Consider the following 15,580-nt stretch of genomic DNA (forward strand, 5'->3'; position numbering starts at 1 on the left):
TCATCTTCATCTACATCCTCTTCCATTTCCATAATATTGTCCTCAAGTACATCGCCCTTGTATAAACCCTCTATATACTCCTTCCACCTTTCTGCCTTCCCTTCTTTGCTTAGAACTGGGTTGCCATATGAGCTCTTGATATTCATACAAGTGGTTCTCTTCTCTCCAAAGGTCTCTTTAATTTTCCTGTAGGCAGTACCTATCTTACCCCTAGTGAGACAAGCCTCTACATCCTTACATTTGTCCTCTAGCCATTCCTGCTTAGCCATTTTGCACTTCCTGTCGATCTCATTTTTGAGACGTTTGTATTCCTTTTTGCCTGCTTCATTTACTGCATTTTTATATTTTCTCCTTTCATCAATTAAATTCAGTATTTCTTCTGTTACCCAAGGATTTCTATTAGCCCTCGTCTTTTTACCTACTTGATCCTCTGCTACCTTCACTGCTTCATCCCTCAGAGCTACCCATTCTTCTTCTACTGTATTTATTTCCCCCATTCCTGTCAATTGTTCCCTTATGCTCTCCCTGAAACTCTCTACAACCTCTGGTTCTTTCAGTTTATCCAGGTCCCATCTCCTTAAATTCCCACCTTTTTGCAGTTTCTTCAGTTTCAATCTGCAGTTTATAACCAATAGATTGTGGTCAGAATCCACATCTGCCCCTGGAAATGTCTTACAATTTAAAACCTGGTTCCTAAATCTCTGTCTTACCATTATATAATCTATCTGATACCTTTTAGTATCTCCAGGATTCTTCCAGGTATACAACCTTCTTTTATGATTCTTGAACCAAGTGTTAGCTATGATTAAGTGATACTCTGTGCAAAATTCTACAAGGCGGCTTCCCCTTTCATATCTTCCCCCCAATCCATATTCACCTACTATGTTTCCTTCTCTCCCTTTTCCTACTGACGAATTCCAGTCACCCATGACTATTAAATTTTCGTCTCCCTTCACTACCTGAATAATTTCTTTTATCTCGTCATACATTTCATCAATTTCTTCATCATCTGCAGAGCTAGTTGGCATATAAACTTGTACTACTGTAGTAGGCATGGGCTTTGTGTATATCTTGGCCACAATAATGCGTTCACTATGCTGTTTGTAGTAGCTAACCCGCACTCCTATTTTTTTATTCATTATTAAACCTACTCCTGCATTACCCCTATTTGATTTTGTATTTATAACCCTGTAATCACCTGACCAAAAGTCTTGTTCCTCCTGCCACCGAACTTCACTAATTCCCACTGTATCTAACTTTAACCTATCCATTTCCCTTTTTAAATTTTCTAACCTACCTGCCCGATTAAGGGATCTGACATTCCACACTCCGATCCGTAGAATGCCAGTTTTCTTTCTCCTGATAACGACGTCCTCTTGAGTAGTCCCCGCCCGGAGATCCGAATGGGGGACTATTTTACCTCCGGAATATTTTACCCAAGAGGACGCCATCATCATTTAATCATACAGAAAAGCTGCATGTCCTCGGGAGAAATTACGGCTCTAGTTTCCCCTTGCTTTCAGCCGTTCGCAGTACCAGCACAGCAAGGCCGTTTTGGTTAATGTTACAAGGCCAGATCAGTCAGTCATCCAGACTGTTGCCCCTGCAACTACTGAAAAGGCTGCTGCCCCTCTTCAGGAACCACATGTTTGTCTGGCCTCTCAACAGATACCCCTCTGTTGTGGTTGCACCTACGATACGGCCATCTGTATCACTGAGGCACGCAAGCCTCCCCACCAACGGCAAGGTCCATGGTTCGTGGGGGGGATATATGACATGCACAATTCTAAATGTCTAATAACCTACAGAAGTTTGTCACAGGACTGCATAGAAATATTTTGCACAGCACTACATAGAAACGGAATTCAGTATTCTTTCTTCAGAATTTTTGGCTGTCGGATTGTAGCATTTGCCAATCATGAAAATACTGGTCATGATTTAAAATAAATTATATATTTCCTTTTTGTGAAAATAATTTAAATTCTGTGTGTTACATGAAAAATTCATGTCTGTTGTTAATTTGTAGATTTTCAGTTAACTTAACTTTCTGAAGGAGTATCTTGTTTTGGAAGCTAAAGAAAGGTCTTTTTCTGTAAAAAAATCTACTCACCAATTGGCGACAAGAGAACACATACATATAAAAGTTAAGGAAATCTGCAAGCTTTTGGAGCCAGTGGCTCCTCCTCCTGGCAGAACGTTTGAAGGGGAAGGAAAAGGGAGGAAGAAAAAAGACTGGTGAGGTTTAGGAAATGGGAGGAGTGTGGAAATTTGTGCAGAACTCCTGGTCAGGGGAGACTAATCGGGTGGTGAGAAGGAAAAACTGATTCAGTTTCTCTTTCTCATCCCATCTGGTTAGTCTCCTCTGATCTGGTGTTTGGCTGACTTTTCCAATCTCTCCCCATTTCCGAAATCTCAGCAGCCCTTTATCTTCATGGCTCGTCCTCACCCTTCAACCTTTCTGTCAGCAGAAGGAGCCACTGGCTCTGAAAGCTTGCAATTTTCATTGACCTTTATATGTGTGCGTTCCCTGCTGCCACTTGATAAGTAGATTTTCTTATCTATCCAGTTACATTATATTTTCAAAAACTGAAAAGTTATTATTTCATTAATGTAGATTTATGTCATAATACTCATTAACAGTGAAATTTCACTATAGGTTAATATTAAAATGTTTCCACGTATTAGTAAGACTGACAGTCATGTGTTTGATCCATTAAATTTATGTTCTAAACCTTAAACATCTGAAAAAGTGTATTTTCATCAAATAACCTTGCCATTTGAAGCTGTGTATGTATTTGCATTGGAGGTAATTCTCAGGAAAGGCTTTCTTTTGTTTATTTTCAGTTGAGAGAGTACACAAAGGTGCTGCGTGATTTGATTAGTAAGGGTGCTAATGATACTGCAATCAATGAGTGTATAGAGAACCAGATGGAGGAGGTGTACCGTATTGTTGGTATTTGCCTGGGCATCCCATCTGAAACATTCACATGGGAATATTATGACAAGTCAAAGAATTATAGCTCTATTGGCCCAATAACACCCCTTGATTTCTACATCAAGCATGTTAAACCACACTTCAATGTAGATGATAAGGTATGTTGTAATCTTTAGATGTGTTATGTAAATGTTTATTCAAGTTTTTGTATTGAGTTAGTGACAGATTCACAAGTAACAAGCATGCACTGAAGCATAATATAGTTACATGTGCATTTCATATTTTACATCTAGCATCTTTCAGTGGCAGCTAAAATGCTGCATAGCATTGGAACCACATAAGAAGGGATATGAAATAGAATTATCACATAGGTTCAATCGTGGGTAAACCAGGAGGTAGATTTCGGTTTATTGGTAGAATACGGGGGAAGTGCTATCAGTCTACAAAAGAGGTTGCATACAAATTACACTTGTGTCTGGTTCTGGAATATTGCTCAATTGTGTGGGACCCATACCAGATAGGACTAACAGGATATTGAATGTATACAGAGAAGGGCAGCACAAATGGTCACAGAGTTGTTTAATCAATGGGAGAGTGTCACAGAGATACTGAAGAAACTGAACTGGCGGACTCTTGAAGACAGATGTAAACTATCCCGAGAAAGACTGTTAGCAAAGTTTCAAGAACCAGCTTTAAATGATTAGTCTAGGGATATATTACAGCCCCCTACATATTGCTCATGTAGGGATTGTGAGGATAAGATTAGAATAATTACTGCATGTGCAGACGCATTCAAACAATCATTCTCCTCACGATCCATACATGACTGGAACAGGAAGAAACTCTAATAATTGGTACAATGGGATGTACCCACCTGCTGTGCACCGTACGGTGATTTGCAGAGTATAGATTTATATTTATTTATTTAATCATGTCTGAGCTACATCTGTAATTAATGAATAGGCTATATATACTAGGTTACAAATACAACTAAATAATAGTTATACATTCATGATATTCCCATATCATAAGTCGTCATTATTGTCTATAGCAAGGCTCATATCTCTCTCCAGTGTTTGGCACACTTCACTGCAGTGTTGTTGGCCAACCACAGGTCTTGGAAAGTGCAGGGGGCCAGCAAGGATGGACAGGTCAAAAGGTGTGTCATTATTTGTTTTCCTCCACATTGGCAGGACTGTTCTCTGATGTGTCCCCACTTGAACAGGTTCTCCTTTGATCTTCCCATTTGACACCTAAGTCTATGTAGGCTCTTCCAGACTCTCCATTCCAATTCTGATCCAGCAGGAAGTTTTCCTTTAATGTTCCAACTTTTCAGGCTGCCTTTATCCAATTTCTGTTTCCACATTGATTCTCTGGATGTGGATTGACTTTCGTTTAGTGGACATTCAACTTTTAGGAAGTCTTTCCTAGATTTAAGTCTTGCCACCACTAGTTGATGTGCGTACAGGGGATGTCTTCTATCTTCGCACTTCCTGCTTTGTTGGGGCGAAGGGGAGGGGGGGGGGGGGGATGGTGAAGTTAGTAGCAGAGAATTAAATAAGTAAAATGACAAGGCAAGTTGAAATCTTTGGATAACAGAGGAGACATTGAATTTAATTGGAAAAAGGAGAAAATATAAAAATACAGCAGATGGCAAAAGGGAATATACATCTTAAAAAATGAGATTGACAGAAAGTGCAAAAGGACTAAGCAAGAATGGCTAGAAGACAAATATAGGGCTGCAGAATAATGTATGTGAAGGGGAAAAGATATTTGCCACCTATAGGAAAGAGACCTTTAACAATAAGATAAGTGGCTGAATCAATATCAGGAGCTCAAATGGCAAGACATATATACAAAACAAAAAGGGAAAACTCAATATATAGAAGGGTGATACAAAGGAAATGCACTTGAAAGTTATAGAAAGGAAAGATGAAGTAAATGAAGATAAAATGGGAGATGTGAATCATAACACCCCTTGTATCTCCCCAACTATAATAGATACAAAGATGCCGTTTGGACAGTGAATTGTAGGGACAGGGGCTACTTGAATACATCACATTTCATGTTTGTGCTATTTTTTATTACAGAGATATGAGGCCATCTTTGGTTTTTTAAAATGGAACCCTATCTTAAATTTTAGCATAACATGATGGGCTTAAAAAGACAGTTTTAAATATGTGTATATTATAATATTTAGGCGAATAGTTTTTGAGACACAGATATGTTCTCATATCGTGTTCGTCCTTCAAAGCAGCGTTGTCAAATGACCTTTCCTGTTGTGTAGAGTACATGGTGAACAATGTGAGTCCGTCCTTACACAAACATGCCCATTTAGCTGACAATAGTAATACATACTGCGATATTTTGCGCAAAAATTACCTGATGATGTTGCACAAATATTATTCAGGTATTTGACAACTGTGATACCAAAATAGTAGATAACATACAGTATTAAAATACTACAAGATGTTAATACATTTTTAAGTAACAGAAATACAAATGTAAATGAGGAGGCCCCTATTCACAATTATTTTGTACATATTTGTTTTTTATTTGAAAATATTTACTATTGATGACAATGCGAAGCAAATACGCACAAAGATGTGAAATACGTACTGTGCATTATACAAAACTTGACTGAAGCTAATGCTCAAAATGCTTCCCCTCTGCTGCAATGCACATTTGTAGTCGCCGTTCAAATGATTTGTGAACGGCTGCGAGGGTGTCACGTGAGATATCTGCGCACGCTTCGATGGAACATTGCTTCATATCGTCTGGCGTAGTTGGTATTTGAGCATACACTTTGTTTGATTGCTCCCCACAGAAGAAAATCGAGAGGGGTCAAGTCAGGAGACCGGGCTGGCCACTTCACTTCAGCTAGTCATCCTATCCAACAATCTGGGAACTTTTCATTTAACAGCTCTGTACCCACACGAGAAGAGGGAGCAGGACAGCTGTCATATTGGAACCACATGCACTGACACGTAGTTAGTGGTACCTCTTCCAGCAAAATGGGCAGAACGTTTCACAGGAACTGTGCATAGTTATTGTCATTTAGTATACCCGTAATGACGTACGGCCCCACAATGACATTCCCAACAATGCCGTACCACACGTTACCACTCCACGGTTGTTGATTTTCTACCTGTCAAAGCCAATGAGGGTACTCTATTGACCAGTAATGCATATTATGAAAATTCACATTACCGTGGTTGGTGAAAGTCGCTTCATCAGTAAAATGCAGCCGTTGAAAAAACATTGGATCATCTTGTAGGCACTGCAGAGCAAACCGACGAAATTCCTGCTGCCGTTCAAAATCCACACTGGAGGGTGCTTGATGTAATGAGTGGTGAAATGGGTGAAATCTATGCCGGTGCAATATGCGTAGAATACTTCTCTGACTTATACCGCATTCTGAGGCCGATACGTTGCGACGAAACAGTAGGGTCGTTATGCGCCAACGCTAGAATGCCCTCTTCATGTACCTCACCAGTTGCAGTTTTCTGCCTTGTCCTCTGTATGGCATTCCATGTTCCTGATTCAGGTAGTTTCGTGCAAATACATGCAAAAAGCTGGCGCGTAGGACGCTCACGATCGGGATACAGCTCTCCATATCGCTTTATTGCTCTAACAGCATTTCTTCTGCTTTCACCATACACTAGAAGCATGTCTAACTTTTCTTTGTTGGTGTACATGTCTGCCCCAAGAAACTGTGACGGAAATTTGATGTCTCATTACCCCAGCAGCACATTTATATGCTTCTCTCCAGTTACCTCGTTCATCACCTTGTGGTGCTATCAAGAAGCAGGAAAACAAGGCCTTCCCTGTTAGGTTCCTCAGTGGTCAACAGGAAAGGTCGCATTGGACAACGCCGCTTCAAAGCATGAATACAATATGGAAACATATCTGTGTCTCAAAAACTATTCGCCTAAATATTATGATATACACATATTTGACACCGTCTTTTTAAGCCCATCATGTTATGCTAAAATTCAACATAGGATTCCATTTTAAAAAACCAACGATGGCCTCATATCTCTGTAATAAAAAACAGCACAAACATGAAATGTGATGTATTCAAGTAGCCCCTTTCCCTGCAATTCACTGTCCAAACAGCATCTTTGTATCTGTTACGGTTGGGGAGATACAAGGGGTGTTATGACTTAGCTGCCTCACCCTGTATATGATACAGACGAAACACTCTCAGATTCAGTTTAATACATCATGATTGCAAAATATTAACATCCTTTATTTACAAAAGAATGGAAAAACTGGTAGAAGCTGATCTCGAGCAAGATCAGTTTGTGTTTTGGAAAAATATTGGAATGTCAGAGGCAACATTGATCCTACACCGTGTCGTAGAAGATAAGCAAACTTGTGTTTACAGCATTTGTAAACTTAGAGAAAGCTTTTGATGGTGAAGACTAGAATATACTCTTTGAAATTCTGAAGGTAGCTTTTATAAGACAGAAGAAGCAAAAGATTCTATACAGTTTGTACAAAAACCAGGTCATGATAGGGAAGCAGTAATTGAGAATGGAGTGAGATAGGGCTGTAGCCTATCCTTGATGTTGTTCAACTTGTACGTACAGCAAACATTAAAGGAAACCAAGGAGAAGTTTGGGAAGGAAATTAAAGTACAGGAAGAAGAAATAAAGACTTTGAAATTTGCCAACAACATTGTAATTCTGTCACACAAACAAAGGACTTGGAAGAGCAGTTGGACAGAATGGGTAATGTTGTAAAAAGAGCTTATAAGAGTTTGACAAAAGCAAAATGGAGGTAATTGAATGTAGTGTAATTAAATCAAGTTATATTAAGGGAATGAGATTAAGAACTGACACACTAAAGTAGCAGATGACATTCGTTATTAGAGCAGTGAAGTAACTGACCTTGGACAAAGCAGAGAGAATAAAACATGTAGCATGGATGTAGTAAGAAAAGCATTTCTGAAAAATAGGGATTTTTTAACATCTCGTATAAATGCATGCACCAGGAATCCTTTTCTGAAGGTATATGTCTGGAGTGTGCCTTGTATGGAAGTAAATATGGACAGTAAGCAGTTCTGAGAGGAAGAGAATAGAAGCTTTTTAGATGCAATGCTGCAGAAGAGTACTACAGCTTAGATGGATAGACGGAGTAATTATTGAAGAGGTACTGAATCGGACTGAGGAAAAAAGAAATCTGTGGCACAACTTGACTGAATGCAGGGATCAGTCAATGGAATAGTGCCTCAGGCATCAAGGTATTGTCAGTTTGGTAGTGGAGGGAAGTGTATTTTTGGCTAAAGGAGGAATTGTAGACAAGGCATGAATACAGTAAGCAGGTTCAGATGGATGTAGTTTGCAGAAGTTATTCAGAGGAGAAGCAGCTCGCATAGGATAGACTAGTGTGAAAGAGTTGCATCAAACCCTTCTTTGGGCATAACGCCAGAAAAACAACAGTACCACAACCAACACCAGCAACAGCAGCAATGACATATATGTTGCTTCCAGCTTCTTTTAATGAATTTAATAAGTATATTTAAAAAAGCACATGTGATATAATGTTGGACTTCTTTGTACATCAAAATTTCCTTAGGAAGTGTAGTCCACTCACAGATGAGGAACCTTACAAAACCTTATCTTATGCTGCTGTAATTCTACAGGTATCTGTATCTGTTGAATCCATAGTAATTATTTAGTAACAATATTATGAAAATGATAGTTGCTATTCACCATATAGTGGAGATGCTGAGTCAGATAGGCACAACAAAATGACTGTCACACGCACACGCACACACACACACACACACACACACACACACACACACACACACACACAAAACTCTTAACACACGTGGCCACAGTCAGGTAGCTGAAGCCAGAACAGCAGTGCGTGATGGGAGAGACAACCAGGTCAGGGTGAGGAAGAGGCTGGGGCAGGGAGGAGAAGACAAGGTGGAGAGAGGGTAAGGCAGCTAGATACAGTGAGGAGGTTAGAGGAGGGCTGGGGGGGGGGGGGGGGGGGGGGAGGTAGCGAAATAGGAGAGGATAAAAAGACTGGGTGCATCAGTGAAATGGGAGGCTGTGTAGTGCTGGAATGGGAACAGGGAAGAAGGTAGGTAGGTCAGGACAAGGACTGACGAAGTTGAAGCCTGGAGGGTTACGGGAATGTAAGATGTATTGCAGAGAGAATTCCCACCTGCACAATTCAGAAAAGCTGGTGTTGGTGGGAAGGATCCGGATGGTGCAGATTGTGAAGCAGTCATTGGCATTAAGAACATCATGTTGGGCAGCGTACTTAGCAACAGGGTGGTCCAGTTGTTTTTTTGGCCACAGTTTGTCAGTGACCATTCATGCGCAAAGACAGCTTGTTGATTGTCGTGCCCACATACTAATTATTTAGTATGTTTATCGGGTATCGTACAGCACCTAATTTAATCATCTCTGGTTGGATTTTTAAAACATACTAAAATTACTGTCTTTATTAATTAGCCCACATTTTCTATACACCACCACTAAAAGTTATGTAACCATCAAGTTCTTTAGTTCCTTTGTTTCTCAAAATGACTTTCTTTCCATATTTTTTTTAATGTTCCATTTCTTTAAATTGGAGTCTCTCAGCATTCTGTTCAGCAGTATTTAATCTCTCTGCAATTTCAGTTCTCTTGTCCTTTCCATGCATGGGTTATTGTCATATTTTTCCATCCGATTGTACTTTGTGTATTATCTGAGTAACAGAGTGGCCAACCCATAGCTAAGGTTTTAGATGTTGTAACACCTAATTCTGAGCCTCCTGATATGCTTGTGTTTTGCCTTTACTGGGACAGTTGCCTTTACTGCAGTACAAGACTTCTGTCCTTCTGAAGGTAATAAATTTAGGATTGTTTAGCTACTTGTTTAAAGCCTGTTTGGCTCAGGTATCCCTGCTGGCAGTTACAGTATCACTAGCAGTTACAGTACACACAAACTCTTTCGTCGACACGGACTCTACTTAGGTTTTTCAGGAGAGCAGTGTAATTTTACCGTCATCTTGTCCCCACCCCTCCGTCCGAAAGAACAGACACTACACATTCATATAATTTGAGTGGCCTAGTTGGGCAATGGATCCACCTTCTTCAGTGCAAATCCACAAATATGTCAGACGTCCTGCGGGAATCTCAGAGTAGCATGTAGCACGTCTTGTGCAGGCATGTGTGCCCATCTGGATGAATATTCAAGCAACCATTTGGCAAACTACTCAGTGTAGAATTTACACAGGACATGTTTTGTCGAGATATACATAATGTTATTAATTTATCAAAAAACAAAGATGATGTGACTTACCAAACTAAAGTGCTGGCAGGTCGAAAGACACACAAACATACACACAAAATTCAAGCTTTCGCAACAAACTGTTGCCTCATCAGGAAAGAGAGGAGGAGAGGGAAAGACGAAAGGATGTGGGTTTTAAGGGAGAGGGTAAGGAGTCATTCCAATCCCGGGAGCAGAAAGACTTACCTCAGGGGGAAAAAAGGACGGGTATACACTCGCGCGCGCACACACACACACACACACACACACACACACACACACATATCCATCCACACATATACAGACACAAGCAGACATATTTCTGCCCAAACTCTTTGTCTTTAAATACACTCCTGGAAATGGAAAAAAGAACACATTGACACCGGTGTGTCAGACCCACTATACTTGCTCCGGACACTGCGAGAGGGCTGTACAAGCAATGATCACACGCACGGCACAGCGGACACACCAGGAACCGCGGTGTTGGCCGTCGAATGGCGCTAGCTGCGCAGCATTTGTGCACCGCCGCCGTCAGTGTCAGCCAGTTTGCCATGGCATACGGAGCTCCATCGCAGTCTTTAACACTGGTAGCATGCCGCGACAGCGTGGACGTGAACCGTATGTGCAGTTGACGGACTTTGAGCGAGGGCGTATAGTGGGCATGCGGGAGGCCGGGTGGACGTACCGCCGAATTGCTCAACACGTGGGGCGTGAGGTCTCCACAGTACATCGATGTTGTCGCCAGTGGTCGGCGGAAGGTGCACGTGCCCGTCGACCTGGGACCGGACCGCAGCGACGCACGGATGCACGCCAAGACCGTAGGATCCTACGCAGTGCCGTAGGGGACCGCACCGCCACTTCCCAGCAAATTAGGGACACTGTTGCTCCTGGGGTATCGGCGAGGATCATTCGCAACAGTCTCCATGAAGCTGGGCTACGGTCCCGCACACCGTTAGGCCGTCTTCCGCTCACGCCCCAACATCGTGCAGTCCGCCTCCAGTGGTGTCGCGACAGTCGTGAGTGGAGGGACGAATGGAGACGTGTCGTCTTCAGCGATGAGAGTCGCTTCTGCCTTGGTGCCAATGATGGTCGTATGCGTGTTTGGCGCCGTGCAGGTGAGCGCCACAATCAGGACTGCATACGACCGTGGCACACAGGGCCAACACCCGACATCATGGTGTGGGGAGCGATCTCCTACACTGGCCGTACACCACTGGTGATTGTCGAGGGGACACTGAATAGTGCACGGTACATCCAAACCGTCATCGAACCCATCGTTCTACCATTCCTAGACCGGCAAGGGAACTTGCTGTTCCAACAGGACAATGCACGTCCGCCTGTATCCCGTGCCACCCAACGTGCTCTAGAAGGTGTAAGTCAACTACCCTGGCCAGCAAGATCTCCGGATCTGTCCCCCATTGAGCATGTTTGGGACTGGATGAAGCGTCGTCTCACGCGGTCTGCACGTCCAGCACGAACGCTGGTCCAACTGAGGCGCCAGGTGGAAATGGCATGGCAAGCCGTTCCACAGGACTACATCCAGCATCTCTACGATCGTCTCCATGGGAGAATAGCAGCCTGCATTGCTGCGAAAGGTGGATATACACTGTACTAGTGCCGACATTGTGCATGCTCTGTTGCCTGTGTCTATGTGCCTGTGGTTCTGTCAGTGTGATCATGTGATGTATCTGACCCCAGGAATGTGTCAATAAAGTTTCCCCTTCCTGGGACAATACCCTCTCCCTTAAAACCCACATCCTTTCGTCTTTCCCTCTCCTTCCCTCTTTCCTGATGAGGCAACAGTTTGTTGTGAAAGCTTGAATTTTGTGTGTATGTTTGCGTTTGTTTGTGTGTCTATCGACATGCCAGCGCTTTCGTTTGGTAAGTCAGATCATCTTTGTTTTTTGATAAATTTTTCCCACGTGGAATGTTTCCCTCTATTATATTAATGTTATTAATTATTTGAATCATACATCGACTCTTCACCTGTCATCCATAAAGTGATGTGTTTTTTGTAGGCACAACTTTCAAAGAAATAAAATTAATAACAAATGAAGTTGTGCTGTATTGTGTCCTTGCAGTCCATCAGTTATGTGATTTTTGTGATATTGTGAAAAGAATAGTTGCTACTCACCATACAGTGGAAATACTGAATCGCAGATAGTCACAACAAATGGACTGTTCGAAGAAGTAAGCTTGCAGCCAAAAAGGCCTTCATCGTCGTCTGGCTTTGGCAGCCAGAGAATGTGATCATGTGTGTAAATTGCATTTGAGTGAGTGTGTGTGGATGTTGTCTATTTCTGATGAGGGCCCTTTTGGCCAAAAGCGTACTTGTTTGATAATCTTTTTGTTGTGCCTACCTGTGGCTCAGAATCTCCACTGTATCATGGTAAGTAGCAACTATCCATTTCATAATATTTCCATTGTATTCCTGTATTTTCCATTTTTTGTTGTTGTAAGTAACTGTTCCTACTCTTGTGTTTTTCATAGGTGTGCTTAGTAACAGATCCTCGATCTACAAGTCCTTACGGTAAAGCATATACTGTTGATTTCTTGGGTAATATGGTTGGAGGCCGCCGCATAATCTACAATAACCAACCAGTGGAACTCCTCATGAAATTGTGCGCAGACTCAATTCGTGCTGGTGATCCTGTCTGGTTTGGTTGTGAAATTGCAAAACGCTTTGCATCGAAATTGGGAATTGGAGACCTAGACATGTGAGTTCTTTGATAATTTATTTTTAATTATCTTTGTTACTCTGGATGAAATTCGTTCACTTTTCAATTCACTTCAGATCATGTTATTGCAATGGGATTAGAGAGATGAGAATACCAAGGCATCCGTGAAAACAATGAACGTATAGGTGTGATGCTTTTATAGCCCTCATTCCTCCATTGCACCCAGTCTTTTTACTTCTCTCCTTTTCCACTATCCTCCCTCTCCACCTCGTCCCTGCATGCCCCCCAACAGCACGTCACTGGCCGCCACCCGTACCCTACTATTCCTCCTCACTGCCCCAGCCTCCTCCTACCCCCACCCAGTCACTACTCCCATCATGCACTGATGCTGGTGCTCGCAGTGTGGCCTCAGGTGCCTGAGACTGCAGTCTCGTGTGTGAGTTGCGTTTGCATCAGTGTGTATGTGTGTGTTTCTCATCTAATTCTGATGAAGGCCTTCCTGGCCAAAAGCTATATTTGTGACAGTTTTTTTGCTGTGCCTATCTGCGACTCAGCATCTCCGCTATATGGTGAGTAGCAACTTTCCTTTTCACAGTTTTGTTACATTCTGTCCCGGATTTCCATTGTTTGATGTTTGAACTTAAGTAGTGGTAGTGCCCTCACACCATAGTGGCAGCCGTAGGAAATGTGGCAGTGTGATCGGTGGCGTACATGTGGGACCTACCGGACGGTGACCAAAATCGCAAGCATCACAAATTGACGTTCCAGGTGGAAACATTTACATTTATGTGACGTATTTAAATGACAAAAGTCATATGTTAGAATTGTTTCTTAGTAATGCAATCTCAAAATGTAACATAGCATAACAGAGGAAGTTGTGGTAATGAGAGTTCAGAAGCATTTGATTTGTCCAAAAGCTAGTAAAGTTTTTAGTCTCATTTATGTGCCGCTTGATGGCTAAATGCCTTTTAGCATTCAGTGAGTGATTTTTACTAAATATAACAGAGGAAGAGACATTTATAAATTATCAGACAAACCTGCTGGCCAGTCCTTACCTTCAGGACATGAAATTTGTGGGACTAGACATATCTGAGTACACTGACATGCTTCCTAGTTAACTAATATTCTTTACTCAAGGAAGAGAGATAAATAGGTCAGAGAAGTTTAAAAGGAAGGGAGGTCATTTAAACTCCAGGATGAGAGGGACCCACTTTAGAGAGGACAAAGGTAGACAGAGATGAAGGGAGAGGCATCAGAAAGCGTAGGGTAGAGGAGAAAGGTTGGTGAGCACTGTGCCAGCTTTGGGCTGCGGATGATAAGGATAGAGTGAGAAGTAATGAGAGGTTAACAAGAACAGAAACAAATAGGGTAATTAAGAACTAGGACATAAAAAGAAGAATATGTAATAAAAAGTACAATGAAGAAAGAGGGTGGGGATATATTAATGGCGATTAAGTCTGGGAGGGTGTGAACATGCGAGGATGTTTTGGAGGGTGAGTTCCCACCTCCATACGTCAGGATAGGAATATCCAAATTGCTGATGGGAGGGGGGGGGGGGGGGGGGAGAGGGGGTCCCTGAAGTCATATTGTAGATTGCGTTCAGCAACTGAGTGCTGGGTTTGGTTGCCATAAGGCAGAAACAGTTCTGTGGATGAATGAGACTAATGTATTTTAGCCCTGTGTCTGAGTTATCGTGAAGTCAGTAGAAGTAATTCAGAAGTTTGCAAATAAAATACTTCTTGTACTGACAAAATCACATCAAGAGTTACTTGCAAAGAATAAATTGCCAGTTCTTTGAAAACTGATAATGTAGTAGCTCGTAGTGAAGGGAAAAATGAAGACCTGATGCACCTGAAATCTTATCACTTTATATGCTTGATAGATTTCTGAGAAACTTCTGTGTGACATTATGTAGAATGAGCGAGTTACAGTTCAGTTTTTGCTAAGGCAAATGGGCAGAAGGTGCAATAAACCACAACTGAATTGACTCGTATGCCAACATATAAGTATATTGTTGGAATTGTGAGAGATATAACTGGTGCTTCCGACAATCTGTGATTGCCTTCCTTGTTTTCTCAGATACGAAAAGATATTGCAGATTAAATAAAAAAGTAGAACAATCTTGGAAAAATTGCCACAGTGGCACAAAAACACAAACTTTCAATTGCTCCCTGAAAATCAGTTTATTTAATGTTGAAAAAACTTATACACTAAAGCCCAGGCATTGGGGATACAAAGAATAACCTATTGCAGACAGTCTGGGAATACGAGTATGTGAAAAATTGGCATCACATAAGAGAACATATGCCATGCGACATACTGTAGTAGTTTAGTGCAGTGCTTGTTACGGACCCACCCCCCACACCCGTACCCCTTCCTCTCTCAACTGTTCAGGATTATTAAAAATAGTGCCAGTTCTGTTTATAACACAATTTATGCTGATGTTGGTCTTGGCTTAATTTTTACTAGGTATAATCGCCAATCGCAACTTTTTGTGCCCTGAGCTAATTCTTTGTTGCTCTTTGTTGACAATATAATATATACTCCTACATGTAGAAGAGTACTTTGAAAAGAAGATGACACTTTATATTTCCAGATTTGGCCTGTATTTCAGTTTAAGTTAATTCTTTTTCTTGAATTGGTGTTATATCTTTGTTTTTAAAAGGCTCTAAAAGTAATAACTAAATTGT

General features: G+C 41.6%; 1 protein-coding gene across 2 annotated transcripts in view; it reads left to right on the top strand.

Moving 5' to 3' along the window:
* Nucleotides 1-15,580, top strand: part of LOC124544823 (bleomycin hydrolase) — a 101,481-nt gene that overhangs the window by 64,879 nt on the left and 21,022 nt on the right. For both annotated transcript variants that reach the window (XM_047123517.1, XM_047123516.1), the window contains exons 6-7: nt 2,845-3,093; nt 12,703-12,929. In XM_047123517.1, the coding sequence (XP_046979473.1) occupies nt 2,845-3,093; nt 12,703-12,929 (476 nt within the window). The remainder of the gene's footprint in view (nt 1-2,844; nt 3,094-12,702; nt 12,930-15,580) is intronic.

The sequence above is a fragment of the Schistocerca americana genome, chromosome 8 (assembly GCF_021461395.2).
Source record: "Schistocerca americana isolate TAMUIC-IGC-003095 chromosome 8, iqSchAmer2.1, whole genome shotgun sequence".
Taxonomy (NCBI): Eukaryota; Metazoa; Arthropoda; class Insecta; order Orthoptera; family Acrididae; genus Schistocerca; species Schistocerca americana.